General features: G+C 45.4%; 1 protein-coding gene across 2 annotated transcripts in view; it reads left to right on the top strand.

Moving 5' to 3' along the window:
- The first annotated feature begins 599 nt into the window (after positions 1 to 599).
- Positions 600 to 15,683, top strand: part of LOC139393339 (protein argonaute-3) — a 46,511-nt gene continuing 31,427 nt past the window's right edge. The window contains exons 1-5 of one of the 2 annotated variants that reach the window (XM_071141976.1): positions 600 to 1,316; positions 12,427 to 12,598; positions 12,848 to 12,968; positions 13,129 to 13,337; positions 14,206 to 14,342. In XM_071141976.1, coding sequence (XP_070998077.1) covers positions 1,298 to 1,316; positions 12,427 to 12,598; positions 12,848 to 12,968; positions 13,129 to 13,337; positions 14,206 to 14,342 — 658 coding nt within the window. In that variant the 5' untranslated portion in view covers positions 600 to 1,297. The remainder of the gene's footprint in view (positions 1,317 to 12,426; positions 12,599 to 12,847; positions 12,969 to 13,128; positions 13,338 to 14,205; positions 14,343 to 15,683) is intronic. The other variant, XM_071141977.1, reaches the window with a different exon arrangement.

Genomic DNA, 15,683 nt, shown 5'->3' with positions numbered 1-15,683 from the left:
AAACCTTAATAGATTTAAAACAAATGTATGTCAGTCTACAGAGAGGAAAAGGGAAACATTTTGACGTAAGAACTGAGATGTTCTCTGTGTTACTGTAATATGATGTATTCCCATTGGCTAAAGTCAAAGCACAGCGTTTGTAATCAGAGGCTAAACATCGCGAGACTTGCAGGAACGCCTGCGAAACTGGTCAAGCAGACCAGGCCGGGGTTTGGGGTTCGAGAAGTGAAACATTCTTCCTTCGTTGTTAATTTTTCGAAATCTGAAGGCACAACCTAGATTCGATCCAATGTCTTAATTGAACATGTTATTACTCAGACCTCGTGAAAGTGACAAACTGACTTATTAATTATGAATTATGCGCGAGACAACCGTTAGACTCGATGACGTATTTCTGCGCATGAGCTTAGCTAGCTAACGTGATCGGGGATTTCTAGTGGAGAAGCAGTTTTTGCCCATCTCCCTACTGTACTGTCTTTGGGCGAAGTGCTTCACTCTGACGTTTGGCGTTTCCTTTTTGAGATAGAACCCACCTCTTCCTGTCGGTGTCAGCTAGTAACTTCACCATATTTAGTTGGTCAGAGCCCCACAGAGTTGAGCACAGGCAACTGGGATGAAAATCTTAGCCATATCGACGAATGCAACCGGGAGTTGACAGCCTAGAAACAGCGAGACTGGCCGCTGTTGGAGAGTGACATCAGTGGAAACTAGGCGGCACATCAAAACGGGTGCAAGCTGCCTATCGACAGCAGACTTTGAGTGATAAGTAGCTGTCTATTGTCGGATGAGAATTCTAACTAGTAGTCGTAGGTAGCTAGCTAGCTAATTATCGACAACTACCAAGCCTTAAACTCGATATCTTCTGGATGTAAAACTGAACTGATCCGATTTTTATTCAGCAAACTGATAATAAACTAAAGAGCCCAGTGAATCTGCAATTATGATATCTTGACATTGTCTGTTAGCTATGCTTGTCTCAATCCATTTGCTAATCTAGCAGCTAGCTAGTTTATCGTCGTCGTTGAGGCTCGAGCAAGTATCGCCGTGGCAGTGAATTCCGATTGGATACCTTGATCGACTTGCAGACACCGGGACACGGAAGACCCTCATCCAAAGGGACTGGAAAAGGGGCCCGTTTGACAGTGAGCAGAGAAGAGAATTCGGGGAAACCCGTTACTACTCTGTTGCATCGCCTGTGCGGTGTTGTGAACTGCCGATAAACCAGATTGAACCAAGGAAGAGTTCCTGACATTTGACATCTGTGATCCGGGGAGTGAACCGGGCAGGGACCTCATGAATGGAAATCGGAACGACAGGTAATTTGCTGTCATTGCTCATATCATGCCAAACACTGACATTGCAACAAAAGCAGAAAAAAGGTATTACCAGCAAAAAAAATTACTTATTTGATTGCTAGTTAGCCAGCCAATGTGAGTTTATTTTTGTGTTGGTCCATGTCAATTGCCTTAAGACACAACGCCAACCCACAGGTGTTGGTTGAGGTGTCTCGTTCGTGGCTAGCTGCGTTTAACTACGCTAATATTTACACTCTAGAATTGCTAGTAATTAGCTTGCAAAAAAACTGAATATTCCGCTGGAAGCCAGAAGTAAAATAAAATGTCATTTCAATATACCCTGCCGATTGTCCTTATGCAGGGGGGAAATTGAGAAAAAAAACTAACTAAAATAACACATTTAAACATACTTTCCTAACTTGGGTCTGTTTTCTGCTGGCTTCATGTTAAAATAAGTCCTGCACGTGTGCCTTATGTGGAGGGGGGCTTTTATTTTGACGTGAGGTAAGCGGGTCTACAACCTACGTTTTGGAAAGTCTGTTTATTAACCCGATCCTTTAGATATTAATACGATTCCCCATCATAATGACCAACCGTCCTGCCCACAGGCACAGTAAGTTGAAATGGAATTGTATTTAACTTCTGGCTTCCCACACGGACTTTTTTTGTGCAACCCAATACAATTGAAAGCAATGCTAGTGTATGTAAATAGACCCGCAGTTGCTAAAAGCACCTTGGTAAATTTATGAATGGCCACCAACTACTTTTTGTTTAACTGTAACTAGGGGACTTCCTCAACAGTTGTCTGTTGGCCATGTGTGAGTCACAGGTGAAATGTCATTCTATACACACACCGTGTGGGAGTACAGTGTCTTTGAAGTCCTGTAAAGTTGGGTTAGTCATAAGTGGAGGAATGTTTTGAAGTTTTGTCATATTTCACACTTCAGCCTTTATGGGAATGTTCCTATTCATGACACTCAGTCGTTAATCATAGAAAAGTCCACATGGTTATGCATGATGAAATGTTCAGCACACAGGTGGTTGGTGGCATCTTAATTGGGGAGAACAGACTAGTGGTAATGAGTGGAGTAGTATCAAACACATGGTCTCCCACTGTTTGATGCCATTCTGGACATTATTACTAGTTGTTCTCCCCTCAGCAGCTTCCTGTGGTTCAGCAATAGGCTCATCTTGTTTGTCACCGCAGTCATGTGCCATGCTGTTTATCAGAGGTCAGTAGGGCCCAAAAAATCAGTTATGGAAGCCAGCAATGCCCAAGTTAATTGTAAAACTTGTATTTTCTTTCAACGGTACAGGAATGCCCCTGTTTGCTTTTTTATTTATCCGTATTTTTGCCAGGTAAGTTGACAGAACTTCAGTCTGAACAGTCTCATTTACAGCAATGTCCTGGGGAATAGTTACAGGGGATGAATGAACCAATTGTAAACTGGGGATGGTTAGGTGACTGTATGAGGGCCAGATTGGGAAGTTAGCCAGGACAACTGGGTTAACACCCTTACAAGTGCCATGGGATCTTTAATGACCACAGAGAGTCAGGACACCTGCTTAATGTCCCATCTGAAAGATGGCACCCTAAACAGGGCGAAATCCCCAATCACTGCCCTGGGGCATTGGGATATTTGCTTTAGGCCAGAGGAAAGGGTGCCTCCAACTGGCTCTCCAACACCACTTCTAGCAGCATCTGGTCTCCCATCCAGAGACTGACCAGGACCTTCCCTACTTAGCTTCAGAAGCAAGCCAGCAGTGAGATGCAGGGTGGTATGTTGCTGGCATACATACTGTGTGTGGGTGCGCACATATGTGTAACGGATGTGAAATGGCTAGCTTAGTTAGCGGTGGTGCGCGCTAAATAGCGTTTCAATCGGTGACGTCACTTGCTCTGAGACCTTGAAGTAGTGGTTCCCCTTGCTCTGCAAGCGATGGGTAACGATGCTTCGAGGGTGACTGTTGTTGATGTGTGCAGAGGGTCCCTGGTTCGTGCCCGGGTATGGGTGAGGGGATGGTCTAAAGTTATACTGTTACATATGTCTAGTCTACCGTTTGTGATAATGCTAATGATAACCGTTTGCTGGTAGATGGAAAGGCTATCCCAAAAACCGTCTCAACTAAATGTTAATTACAAAGTAGCCTGTGCTTACCTGGCAGAATTCTATCATTATTTGCATCAATCCAGTGACAATTTGTTTAGCTAACTCTGCATGCACATTAGCGCTACAGAAACCCCACAAGCCAAACAACTGTCTCAAGCTGGTGCACACTTGCATTAAAGGGTAACTACATCAACATTTCTTAGACTCCCCCCAGACCTCAAAAGTGGTCTCCTGATGTTTGAGCATTGCTGTGGACTTAGAACATACAGTTATGTTTTTTTTCTATTAGTAATGTTTGATTTAGATTTTATATGGTCCTATTTCAGGAGAGGCAAAGTTACGGACTACTTTTCCTTATTCAAAGCATTTCAGTTTGAATCGTCAGTGGGACTGCACGGTCATGTTTTCTCATGAATAGACTGCAAAACAGTGGTGATGTGTAGGCTCGGCCTAAATCAAAAGGGAAAGCATCCATAATAGAGGAGACCCTGTATAACCTAGATGGTAGCCTAGGTCAGACTGTCCCTCCTTGCCTTTTACAATGACAGCCAGGGAAACCGTTTTTACAGTTTGCATTGTCTGTAGTCGTAACGGAAACTTTCCACTTCTGCAACAATACCCTAGCAGGTAGACCCAGTGAGTGACACCTGATACGGCCAGGCCAGACAGAGCTATATTAATTCCCTCCAGAGGAGGTCCCCCCTGGCAACTGACCTCCAAGCCTCCTCAGGTTGTAGCGTTTTTAAAAGGGGGATAACTGGGCCATGTTCATTATGCACCAAACGGTAGACTGCGGGCTACAACAGGGTGAGGACTATCTGGACTTCTACTGATAAGAAACGCTCATTTTTGCTTTTCTGTTTCAAAACATTTTGCTACAGTGTGCCCTAAAAGACAAACCTGAACAGGGCAGGTGTTTTCTGTCCGTCAGCTGCGTACCCATGAAGGGGAACAGAACAGTGGGCTTGATTCCTCAGTGAATGATTGAAAGGGGGGCCCTCGTTGCTAAGAAGAGTGTGGCGTGAGAAAATGCTAATTGATTGCCTGGCCTGCTTATTAACGCACTGTTCATTCCAACGGTAGTCTGGCAGCATGCAACGTTTGTGCCGTTTGAGAAACAGACCAGATTAGCTAGTGCTCATAGGATATGACTTGAGCTTTTAAACCTTAAAATCACATCCATCACACAGTACATGTTGTAGCTCTGTCTGTATGGTATTTGAAAGGCAACACATGATCATAAAACGTTGTTCATATGAGGTTGGATATTACACTGAACAACAATAGAAATGCAACATGTAAAGTGTTGGTCCCATGTTTTATGTGTTGAAATAAAAGATCCCAGAAATGTTCCAATACACACAAAAAGCTAATTTCTCTCAAATTTTGTGCACAAATTTGTTTACATCCCTGTTAGTGAGCATTTCTCATTTGCCAAGATAATCCATCCACCTGACAGTTGTGGCATATCAAGAAGCTGATTAAACAGCATGATCATTACACAGGTGCACCTTGTGCCTGGGACAATAAAAGGCCACTCTAAAATGAGTAGTTTTGTCACAACACAATGCCACAGATGTCTCAAGTTTTGAGGGAGTGTGCAATTTGCATGCTGACTGCAAGAATGTCCACCAGAGCTGTTTCCAGGGAATTTAATGTTCATTTCTGTACCATAAGCTGCCTCCAGTCGTTTTTAGAGAATGCGTCAAAGTATGTCCAACCGGCCTCACAAACGCAGTCTATGTGAATGGTGTCGAGTAGGCAAGCGGTTTGCTGATGTCAACGTTGTGAACAGAGTGCCCCATGGTGAGATTAGGGTATGGGCAGGCATAAGCTACAGCCAACGAACACAATTGCATTTTATCGATGGCAATTTGAATGCACAAAAATACCGTAACGAGATCCTGAGGCGTTTTTTTTCTTCCCATTTTTTTTGTTGTTGTTCCATTTGTGCCAAATGTTTTATATTTTTGTTCAGTAATAGTATGTGATAAGATGAGTTCTACTGTCAGTTGGGGTTTTGGGTGTGTAACCTAGCACACTTAATAGTGCATGAGAAGTGCAGCTGCTTCCTGTTGTAATGGATACGCTGGTGACATACACAGACTCATCTGCACACACCTGTGTGGGGCTTACCGAAAGAAAAAGGGACACCACACAGGCAGTACAGGCACACACAGGCAGTACAGGAACACACAGGCAGTACAGGTGACCCCCCCCCTAACTATCAAGGTGGTCTTCTAGGTAAATGTGGTTGAGGTACTTAGTTTGTTAGCAGAAGCTATGTTTGAATAGGCATATATGGTAGTTTTCTTTGTCTTTCTGATTCACACCCTCCCGCTCCTTCTGTTCTCCTTCCTCTTGTTCTTCCCGCTCTTTGTTTCACCTAACCCCCCTCCCGTCCACCACCTTTCTTATCCCCCCTCCTTGATCTCTCTCTCTCTCTTTCTCGCCCGCCTCTGTAGCTCCTCACTTTATTTGAGTAAAAAAGGCGGGAAGTCGATAACCCCCTTTGATTTTCAAATCCTTGTCCAAAGCTAGCCCATTTGGGACACATTGTGGGGGGGGTCAATCTTGTGATGTTGACGATCAGCTAGAATATTCAATTTTTGAGTAGTATTCCTTAGGCACCAACCGGAAGAAAACAGGCAAACAGGGAGGGACAACCTGGAGTTGTCCTATGAGGAAATACTCAATTTCTCTTTCCGTCACAAAGCGTTTTCCGTTGTGTGCCATAATGAACATGACCCTGCTGAGCCTGTGTTCATTAGGATCTTGCAGCCTGTGTCCCCATAGCCTAGAAATGAATGTTATTTTTCACTTCTAACAAGTGAAATTAAAACAGCCTATGTATGTGTGCTAGATTGAGAAGCATCTCTGTCTGTGTTGACCTTCACATGTTGTGAGTGTGGCTAGTATTGAGCTCATGTGGGTGGGCTTTGTGTGAGAGCTGGAGGGGGAGGGAGATACATGAGTGGGAGAGCCAGAGAGAGAGTGATTCACAGAGCCAGAGAGGGAGGGAGAGCATGTGGGGATAGATGGAGAGGACTGACTGAGTCAGTAGGAGGGCCCAGTAGGAGTGGGCTGTAAAGGCTGGGGGATGTCTGTCCTAGCTCTGTGGGATGAGGAGGAGGCCTGGATTGGGCACTCGTCTCTCCTTCCTGAGCTCTGTGTTTAGTGAGGACCATTTAGCCTAAATCTATGCGGGGGAACACAACACAGAGTGGCACAGTGCAGGAGGGCGGGGGGGTTCAGACAGGAAGTGAGGGACCCAGGGCTGATGTGAGGGGAGTGTCTTAATGTCTTAAGGGGGTAACCAAGCTTGTTTTGTGGGGAAACTGAGGGAGAGAAGACAGGGCCTGACATTGTTGAACGTTAGAAATTATCCCAGTATTTATTATTATTTTGTATTTTTTTGTGTGTGCTGTCTTGAAACAACACATTTGATTGGCTGGCACTAGTAGGTATTTTTTATATCACCGACTGACTTCATTGAGATGAGCCCACAAACCATCAACTTGCGTTTTAAACCATTTCACCTGCGTTTTAAGTTTTTCGCTTCAACAGACTGATCAGGGGACTGCAACTGTGGTTTTCCATCACAGAAAATACATTAGTGCAACACACTTGGCAGAAAATAGCATCATTTTCAGAAGTGCAACGATGCATGGCCGTTATATTTTTAATGTTCATCATGGAAAGAATGTAGCCCGCTGCAATTTACCAGAGAAAAGCAGCTAAACATCAGTCAGAGCGCTGTCAGCTGATAGAATGCCCTTTCATGAGTTCTCGTCTGAGTGGAGAAGTGCAACTGAAGCACAAAATGAGTCTAATGCCCAGCAGAAACTCCAAAAAGAAGCATTTTAGATCTGCGTTTACAAAACACACTAAGAGATTTGTTCTGCGTTTTTAAAAATATTTTTTTGTCATAACAAACACACAATTCTGCATTAATGTGACCCCTGGCCTAACGCCAGTCCATATCTCTCCCTCCTTCCTAGTCTTAATCACAGAGTTGGAGGTTCTCGCTGACCACTAAACATGTTTTATTGTCCCCTCCGCTAGTACCCTGATGTTCCGACCAGGCTAACAGAGCTAGCTCATTCACGTGTTGGTGTGTGTATCCGCTCTCGCTCCAGCCTTCCTTGTGTTCCTTGTGTTCCCCCCCCCCCCTGCCATCCATCCTCAGGGTACTTCATGTTGCCTCTCCCTCCTTGGTCTCCCTGTACAGCTTGTGTTTGTTTGTGGAGTGAGTGGCTCCGGTCGGTGCCCGACACTCTGAGCACTGAGGTAGATGGGACAAGTGACAGAGGGGGGAATAAACTAGTTGTTTGACACGCATCAGTCCCTCCCAGCCCGCAACGCTCTGTCACTGTGTGCGTCCGTCCGTCCTCGTGTGCCTGGGCCCGCTGCCTGCTGTGACTGACGCCTTTGTGCCCCACATCGGAGCACTCGCCCTGTTCTCACAGCCCAGGCCTTCCGGATTAGACATACAACAGCTGTATTGTGTGTGTGTGTGGGTCTACCCTGCGTCTGTGTGAGTACGTTTTCAGCCAATCATTGTGGAAGGCAGCGGGACCGAGGAAGGGAGAGCCCAGACTTGATGTGTAATGGTAACTAGGTCATGTTCACTAGGGCACACCATTGCAATATGTTTTAAGAGTTTCTTGTTGGAGTTGATTGAGTTCAGGTAGTAGAATGCATCTCTGTTTAAGTCTGTTTCGGGGTGTTTGCATCCATTCCATGCCTACTGAACATGACCCCAGTCAGTGTAGGTATCCGCTGCTTTTCAGGGATGTGGTTACTGGTTTCTCTCCTAGCCTGTGATAATATAGCCTAGTAATTTTTCTCCCCACAACATTAAACAGCGTCCAGTCTATGAGTGTAGCAAGCTGAGGTCGCCTGAGATCGAACGCCGGCTTGCTCATAAGACACTTAAATGAAATAAATGATGGAACAATTGCACTTTGCCAACCTTGTCGAGTTTATCACTTGGGTCCCATTTTGGCACATCCACTTCTGTTACAGTTTGACTGAGAAATTGTCATTACAAGGTCAGTTCTGTGATGCCTCCTTATCTCTCCACATACCCACTGACTTGTTCTTTCTAATATCAGGGACATACTCATTAGGCATCAAACTGAAGAAAGCGGTCAGAAACAGGGAAGAACTATCTGACCTTGTCCAATAACGCTAGTTTTTGTTTTCTGTTGTACACTGCTTTCCTATGGTATGCCCTAACGAATACTACCCAGTTTACTGCCTCTGTTAGTTGGTGTCTGTACTGTAGTCCGAAACATGCGGTCAGGAAACAAAATGAGACAAAGCGTTGAAAGTACCTACAATTTTTCTGTTTGGAAAACATGTTCTTCCTTTTACGACTCTTCTGACCCCACACACACACACACACACACTTTCAGAGTAAACACATGAGGGGGAGGTTTCCTTGAACCTGCTCCCTCTCACCGCTAAATGACGCAGACCACAAGCCTTTGATGCCTCCTCCACATGGGCTTTTGAGTAGGACATCTCTCATTGTCAGCAATCTCGTTATGGGAAGGCCTATAGGTCACAGGTCATGGTATTCCAGGATAGTTGAGTACTAATCATCATGTTGTGCATTTTAGGCATCAACTTTGTTGTTTTGTAGACTTCAACATTTTTGGTTGATCCATTGGTGTGTATCTCGGGTCATATGAGCAGTTTGTTCAGCTTCACACCCCTTTGTGTGTGTGTTCCACTGAGCCATTGGTCTCTGTGCTGTGTTGCTTGCTTGGTACTGAGCATGCCTTATATGGGCAGTGGGTGACCTGAGGACAGGGCCAGCTCGGGGCCACTGGGGCCGACACAGTGTCAGAGAAACCTCAGACTAGAGTAGTCAGCTCCCCCCTCTACTTACCTCCCTGCCCTGGCCTGGCCCCCCTCCACGACGTTCCCCTCTACAGTTCCCAGGGGCGTGCTTGTACTTGTTTTGTCTGCAAGGGGCTCAACTAGTTTAGAAGGGGGGAGAATTGAGAGATGCTAGGCCGTGTGTGTGCTTGAGAAGCATTCTGAATGATCAGTGACAGAGACAATAGACTGACATGCCTTGGAAGGGATTTTTACGACGAGGCTTTTTGCGATCGAGTTTAGTTCTGCACACGAGCGTGTTTTGAATCCATTTCTTTGAACGTCTGAGGGGGAAATGGCCAGGAGGGTTAGGTTTAATAACCGGAAGCTTGGAAATGTTGAGTAGTTTCTGCAAAGTTTTTAAAATTTTTCTGAATTTCTGATCCACTGTTTGTGGGTGTGTGTTATGCTTTACTCTCTGTGGCCTTGGTGTTTCTTTGTGTCTCGCTCGCTACATGGTGGGATGATGACGCTGCAGCTGCTTTCCTGTGTGTATGGTTGGTCGAGCTTGCTTGCGCGTTTCGGTAAAGGCCTGTCAGAAGGCACTTGTGCGTGCGTATCTGTAAGACGGCATCAAATTGTATTCGTCACATGCGCCGAATACAACCATGAAATGCTTACACACAACACATCAGCTGTGTGTGTGTGTGTGTGTGTGTGTGTGTGTGTGTGTGTGTGTGTGTGTGTGTGTGTGTGTGTGTGTGTGTGTGTGTAAAAGAACCATCAGGACTAGGAGGAAAGTGTTTTAAAATATCTATATTTTTATATAGATTGCCTGGCACAGTGTCTCTCTGCGTTTCTCTCTCTGCGTTGGCCCAGTGATTCATGCAGCATGGAGGCTAGTAGTACAGTATGCGTGACTGAGAGGAATACCAGCCCTCCCTGCCCATTCCCCCAGCCATCCTACTCCTCCCTCTCCTCCTGCTTGTCTTACTCACCCCCACCGCAGCACAGGAAAAGCAATCTGTGTGTCAGAGAGCGCCTGTGTCTCTCACGGTCTGAGTGTGTTTGTGTGTGGCGGTATGAGTAAACCCATGTGTCTCTCTCTGTTTGTCTGAGACCTGCACTGGTCTCCCCTCGGCCCCCTGGATAATTTCCATCACAAAAGGGCTGGTGTTTGTCCGTGGGACAGTTATGGCTGGAATTCCAGACTTCTCTCTCTCCCTTTCTCTGCTGTCATTGTGACCCACCGAGGTCTGGCCTTAGCCTACACCCAACCTGCATCTGCCACCCCTGTACCCACCCCTCAAGGTCCACCAGACGAGAGAAGCGGACGGGGAGAGACCCATGAACGCTCCAGCTTCTGAAAGACAGCCCTAAACAAACATTTCTACTCATGCTCTTAGGCCATGAGCTGGCAGCAACTGAGAGAGGGTTCTGTTATGATTTTTATTCCCCCCCCCCCCTGCGCTGGGGCTTCGAATGAACTGACACCCACTCGTATGCTGACACCCACTCATCATGACTCAATAGGAGGTGAATCATTCATAGCCCTGACACTCATTTATTAATGACACATTGGGGCAGTTTGGTTTTGGCGGTGGAGAGTACCAGAGAGAGGCTGAGGGGGAAACTCCCATGGTTTACTTTCTGCTTGTCGTCTTGAGTTGCGAGATGGAGATGGGAGTGTTGAATAGGGGTGATGAGGATATGTATGTGGAACAAACATTTAAATGCAACATGCATCAATGTCACCTATTTTTATTTATTTGTAAATATTTTATTTTTTAAATATTTTTTACGGAGCTAAGGAAATCAGTTATTTGAAATCAATTCATTAGGCCCTAATCTAGGATTTCACATGACTGGGCAAGGGTGCAGCCCACAAAAGGGCTTTATTACAGACACAAATACTCCTCAGTTTCATCAGCTGTCCGGGTGGCTGGTTTCTTACAATCACGTAGGTGAAGAAGCTGGATGTGGAGGTCATGCGATGGCGTGGTTACACTTGGTCTGCAATTGTGAGGCCGGTTGGATGTACGGCCAAATTCTCTAAAACTATGTTGGAGGCGGCTAATGGTAATTGAATGTTCATTTCTCTATCTGGCAACAGCTCTGGTGGACATTCCTGCAGTCAGCATGCCAATTGCACGCTCCCTCAACCCTCAACATCTGTGGCATTGTGTTGTGTGACAAAACTGCACATTTCAGAGTGGCCTTTTATTGTCCCCAGCACCAGGTGCACCTGTGTAATGAAGCTGTTTATAATCAGCTCCTTGACATGCCACACCTGTCAAGTGGATGCATTCTTTTGGCAAAGAAGAAATGCTCACTAACCAGAATGTTAACAAAAGCTTTTTGTGCATCTGGAAAATGTCTGGTATCTTTTTATTTCAGCTCATGAAACATGGTACCAACACTTTACATGTTCCCTTTGATATTTTTGTTCAGTGTAGTTTAGGATGAAAAAACAGCATACTGAACTCATCTGTACTCAGTTGTTAGACTGAGTGTTGCGCAATAGTTCAGCGTCTCACGTAGGCCATCTGAACAACAACGTCAGCAAATGTTCGGCTAAATCAGCGCAACGCTTCAAAAGGCGATTAAAAAAATTACATTTAAAAATGTAAAAAAATGTTTTATTTTTATTATTATTATTTTTTTCGACATTGATGGGCGGCCCACGAGACGGAAGACTCAAAATGGCACTGGGATGAGTGTGGCACATCGGGGTGTTTTTAAAATAACTCTTGTCTATTGGGTTAAAGTGACTCCTGTGTAAGACATCCTGTGCCTGGGGGTGGCAATGTGTGGGAAGCACCGCTGTGTGTACACACACACACACACACACACACACACACACACACACACACACACACACACGTGTCTGGGTGTTTTGTTTCTGTTGGGTTTAATTTTTCATAGTGAAACCAAACCTTTATTCCCCCCATAGTATTCCTCGCTGTGTCTGTACTTTCTAAAGTGGTTCCTTCCAGTAGATTCTTTCAGCCAACATCTCTATCTTCTTGACACACAGGGTGATTGAGACCTTACTTTTTGTCAAAAGGGCCACTACAAAGCTGATTTGAGCAATTTACTAATATAAGCCTGTTCCTCCAAGAACTGGTCTGTTGTAATGGAAATGGAATGATTGTTCCCCTTTTCCATTCTCTCTCCCCTCCCATCTCTAGGAGCCGTTGGAGCCCAGCCCCTATTCACTGTGCCACGGCGGCCTGGCTATGGCACCATGGGAAAGCCCATCAAGCTGCTGGCCAACTGCTTCCAGGTGGATATCCCCAAGATAGACGTCTACCTCTATGAGGTGGACATCAAGCCAGAGAAGTGCCCGCGCCGCGTCAACAGGTACGCTTAGAATAACAGAGTTTGCCTTTTGCTAGGATCTCCAAAATGTTTCACATGGTATCAGATTAGGGGTTGTTCATGTGGTTAATTTCATGTTTTATTCGACTTGTGTTTTATTTATTATTATTACTTTGAACACTAATTACAGAGCCACGTATGGGCAGATAAAGAGCCGCATGCGGCTCCAGAGCCACAGGTTGCAGACCATTGGACAAGTCTAAAGAGGTCAACTTGTTTTGTGTTCTGTAGAGAGGTGGTGGACTCCATGGTGCAGCACTTCAAGGTTACCATCTTTGGGGATCGTCGGCCAGTCTACGATGGGAAGAGGAGCTTGTACACAGCCAACCCGCTGCCTGTGGCAACCGCAGGGGTAAGATGGATGTAGACTGACACCCAGCCACACACACACAGTCAAACCTATCTGGGGCTCCCACAAGACTGAAAACACACTCTCACTCACGCTCCCACACTTCTTGATCTGTTAATGCACGCACACACATCTCTAACCCAACCCCCACACACACACACAGGTGGATCTGGATGTCACTCTACCGGGTGAAGGGGGCAAGGACCGGCCCTTTAAGGTCTCAATCAAGTTTGTGTCTCTGGTGAGCTGGCACATGCTGCACGAGGTGCTAACCGGCCGCAGCGTGCCTGAGCCCCTGGAGCTGGACAAGCCCATCAGCACCAACCCAGTACACGCTGTGGACGTGGTGCTGCGACACCTGCCCTCCATGAAGTGAGTTAGACAGTCGCCGCCCAAGTGGTTATAATACGGATTGTTATAACTATGTGATTGGGGTAATTATTTGATAAACAGGATGCATGTATTCCTGGAATCCTCAGCAAACTGATTTAAACGTAAACGACTCAACTCTGCTACACTTCTTTTATTTTTTTTAACTTTTGAGGCAGATTTATTTACTGAAGATGTAGGTCTAATAAACACATATGATATTTAATTTGCTGGCCTGGTAGACTTGATTTTATTCCAAGATAATTTCTTAATGACAAATAAAGTACTGAATTTCAGTGAGGACTCACTTCTGCTTAGTGCCACATTGGTAATGAAACGCCTGAATGTATGCCCTTGCAAATCAAAATGTGGTTTGTTTTTATGGCCTGACGATAATCAGTCAGGAAATCAAGTTTATAGTGACTACCTATGCCTTCATACCTGACTTCACTCAAAAACAATGCGTTATCAGCGTGCCTACCAAAACCAAGTCTTAAATAAAAACACCTGCCATAAGGCTATGTTTGCTATAGCTTCAGGCTACTGCATTGACAGAATGTGTCCAGGACTTTCTAGGAAACGCAAATGTTGTTATTAATTAGTCTTTGCCGCTCAGTGATAGGATGTCGATAAGGTCGTGTGGAGTTTTCACCCTCTCGTTTCATTGATGTTCAGTGTCAATTGAAAAATAGATTGTTGTCAGACTGTCACTGTGCAAAGCGCTATTGACCAAGATTCTGGTCCAGGTTGTGGAAACTAACTTCCCCATTCTCCTGTCTGTCCCCCTTCTATCTCTCTTTCCTTATTTTGTTTCTCTTCTCTCACTCTTCTCCCCCCTCTCTATCTCTCTATTTCGCCTCCCCCTCTCCAGGTACACTCCAGTGGGCCGCTCCTTCTTCTCAGCCCCAGAGGGCTACGACCATCCCCTGGGAGGGGGCAGAGAGGTGTGGTTTGGTTTCCACCAGTCTGTACGCCCCGCCATGTGGAAGATGATGCTCAATATTGACGGTGAGGACGACGCACATCACGTTGCCACCAATCCTAACCTTAGCCATTAGGGGGATGAAAGAATAATCTGGGGCCATATGGATCAGAGTAGGAGTTGTTATCTAGGATCAAGTCCCCCTGTCCATGTAATCTTATTCAATGTGATCTAAAGGGCTAAACTGATCTTATATCATCACTCCTACTCTAAGAGGCTTTATGAACACAGGCCCCAAACCTGTATCAGTGTTTGGGGCAACTTCTACCTAATATGGGAGGACTACATAGTGGGTGTTGTGCCGCATGCTGGCCACAGGGTGGTTTGGAAGGATGGTTCTGGTTATAGGTGGGTGGGCTGGCCATAGCCTTTGTAGACGGTGGATTGGGGGGGTGTGGGGGGGGTATGTCTCTTGCTTTGTGAGAACTGCCTAGGCGGTTGCTGTGGAGACTGAGGTGCAGGGATCTGAGGGGCGCTTTGTGTTTGGGAGCGATTTTGGTGGGCTGCTTTTGTTTTGGGGAGTGCTTGACTGCTCTCTCTGCCTTAGTGCCTCTCTCTCAGGCGGTTTTCCCGCTCTCGCAAATCATTTGGCTTCGTCTAGCCCATCGCCCATTCGCCACCAAAAGGCAGAAAAAGTCCAGCCGTCTGCAAATTATTCTCTTTTTCATTAGTCATTGTGAGGAGAATAGGCCCTATAAGAGCGCGAAAGCAAATAGGCGCCAAAGTTCTGTTTTATCTCACCAGGGGACATTTTATATATATATATATATATGTATACAGTGCCTTGCGAAAGTATTCGGCCCCCTTGAACTTTGCGACCTTTTGCCACATTTCAGGCTTCAAACATAAAGATATAAAACTGTATTTTTTTGTGAAGAATCAACAACAAGTGGGACACAATCATGAAGTGGAATGACATTTATTGGATATTTCAAACTTTTTTAACAAATCAAAAAATGAAAAATTGGGCGTGCAAAATTATTCAGCCCCTTTACTTTCAGTGCAGCAAACTCTCTCCAGAAGTTCAGTGAGGATCTCTGAATGATCCAATGTTGACCTAAATGACTAATGATGATAAATACAATCCACCTGTGTGTAATCAAGTCTCCGTATAAATGCACCTGCACTGTGATAGTCTCAGAGGTCCGTTAAAAGCGCAGAGAGCATCATGAAGAACAAGGAACACACCAGGCAGGTCCGAGATACTGTTGTGAAGAAGTTTAAAGCTGGATTTGGATACAAAAAGATTTCCCAAGCTTTAAACATCCCAAAGAGCACTGTGCAAGCGATAATATTGAAATGGAAGGAGTATCAGACCACTGCAAATCTACTAAGACCTGGCCGTCCCTCTAAACTTTCAGCTCATA

The sequence above is a fragment of the Oncorhynchus clarkii genome, chromosome 3 (assembly GCF_045791955.1).
Source record: "Oncorhynchus clarkii lewisi isolate Uvic-CL-2024 chromosome 3, UVic_Ocla_1.0, whole genome shotgun sequence".
NCBI classification, from domain to species: Eukaryota; Metazoa; Chordata; class Actinopteri; order Salmoniformes; family Salmonidae; genus Oncorhynchus; species Oncorhynchus clarkii.
This window is presented reverse-complemented; position numbering and strand designations above follow the sequence as displayed.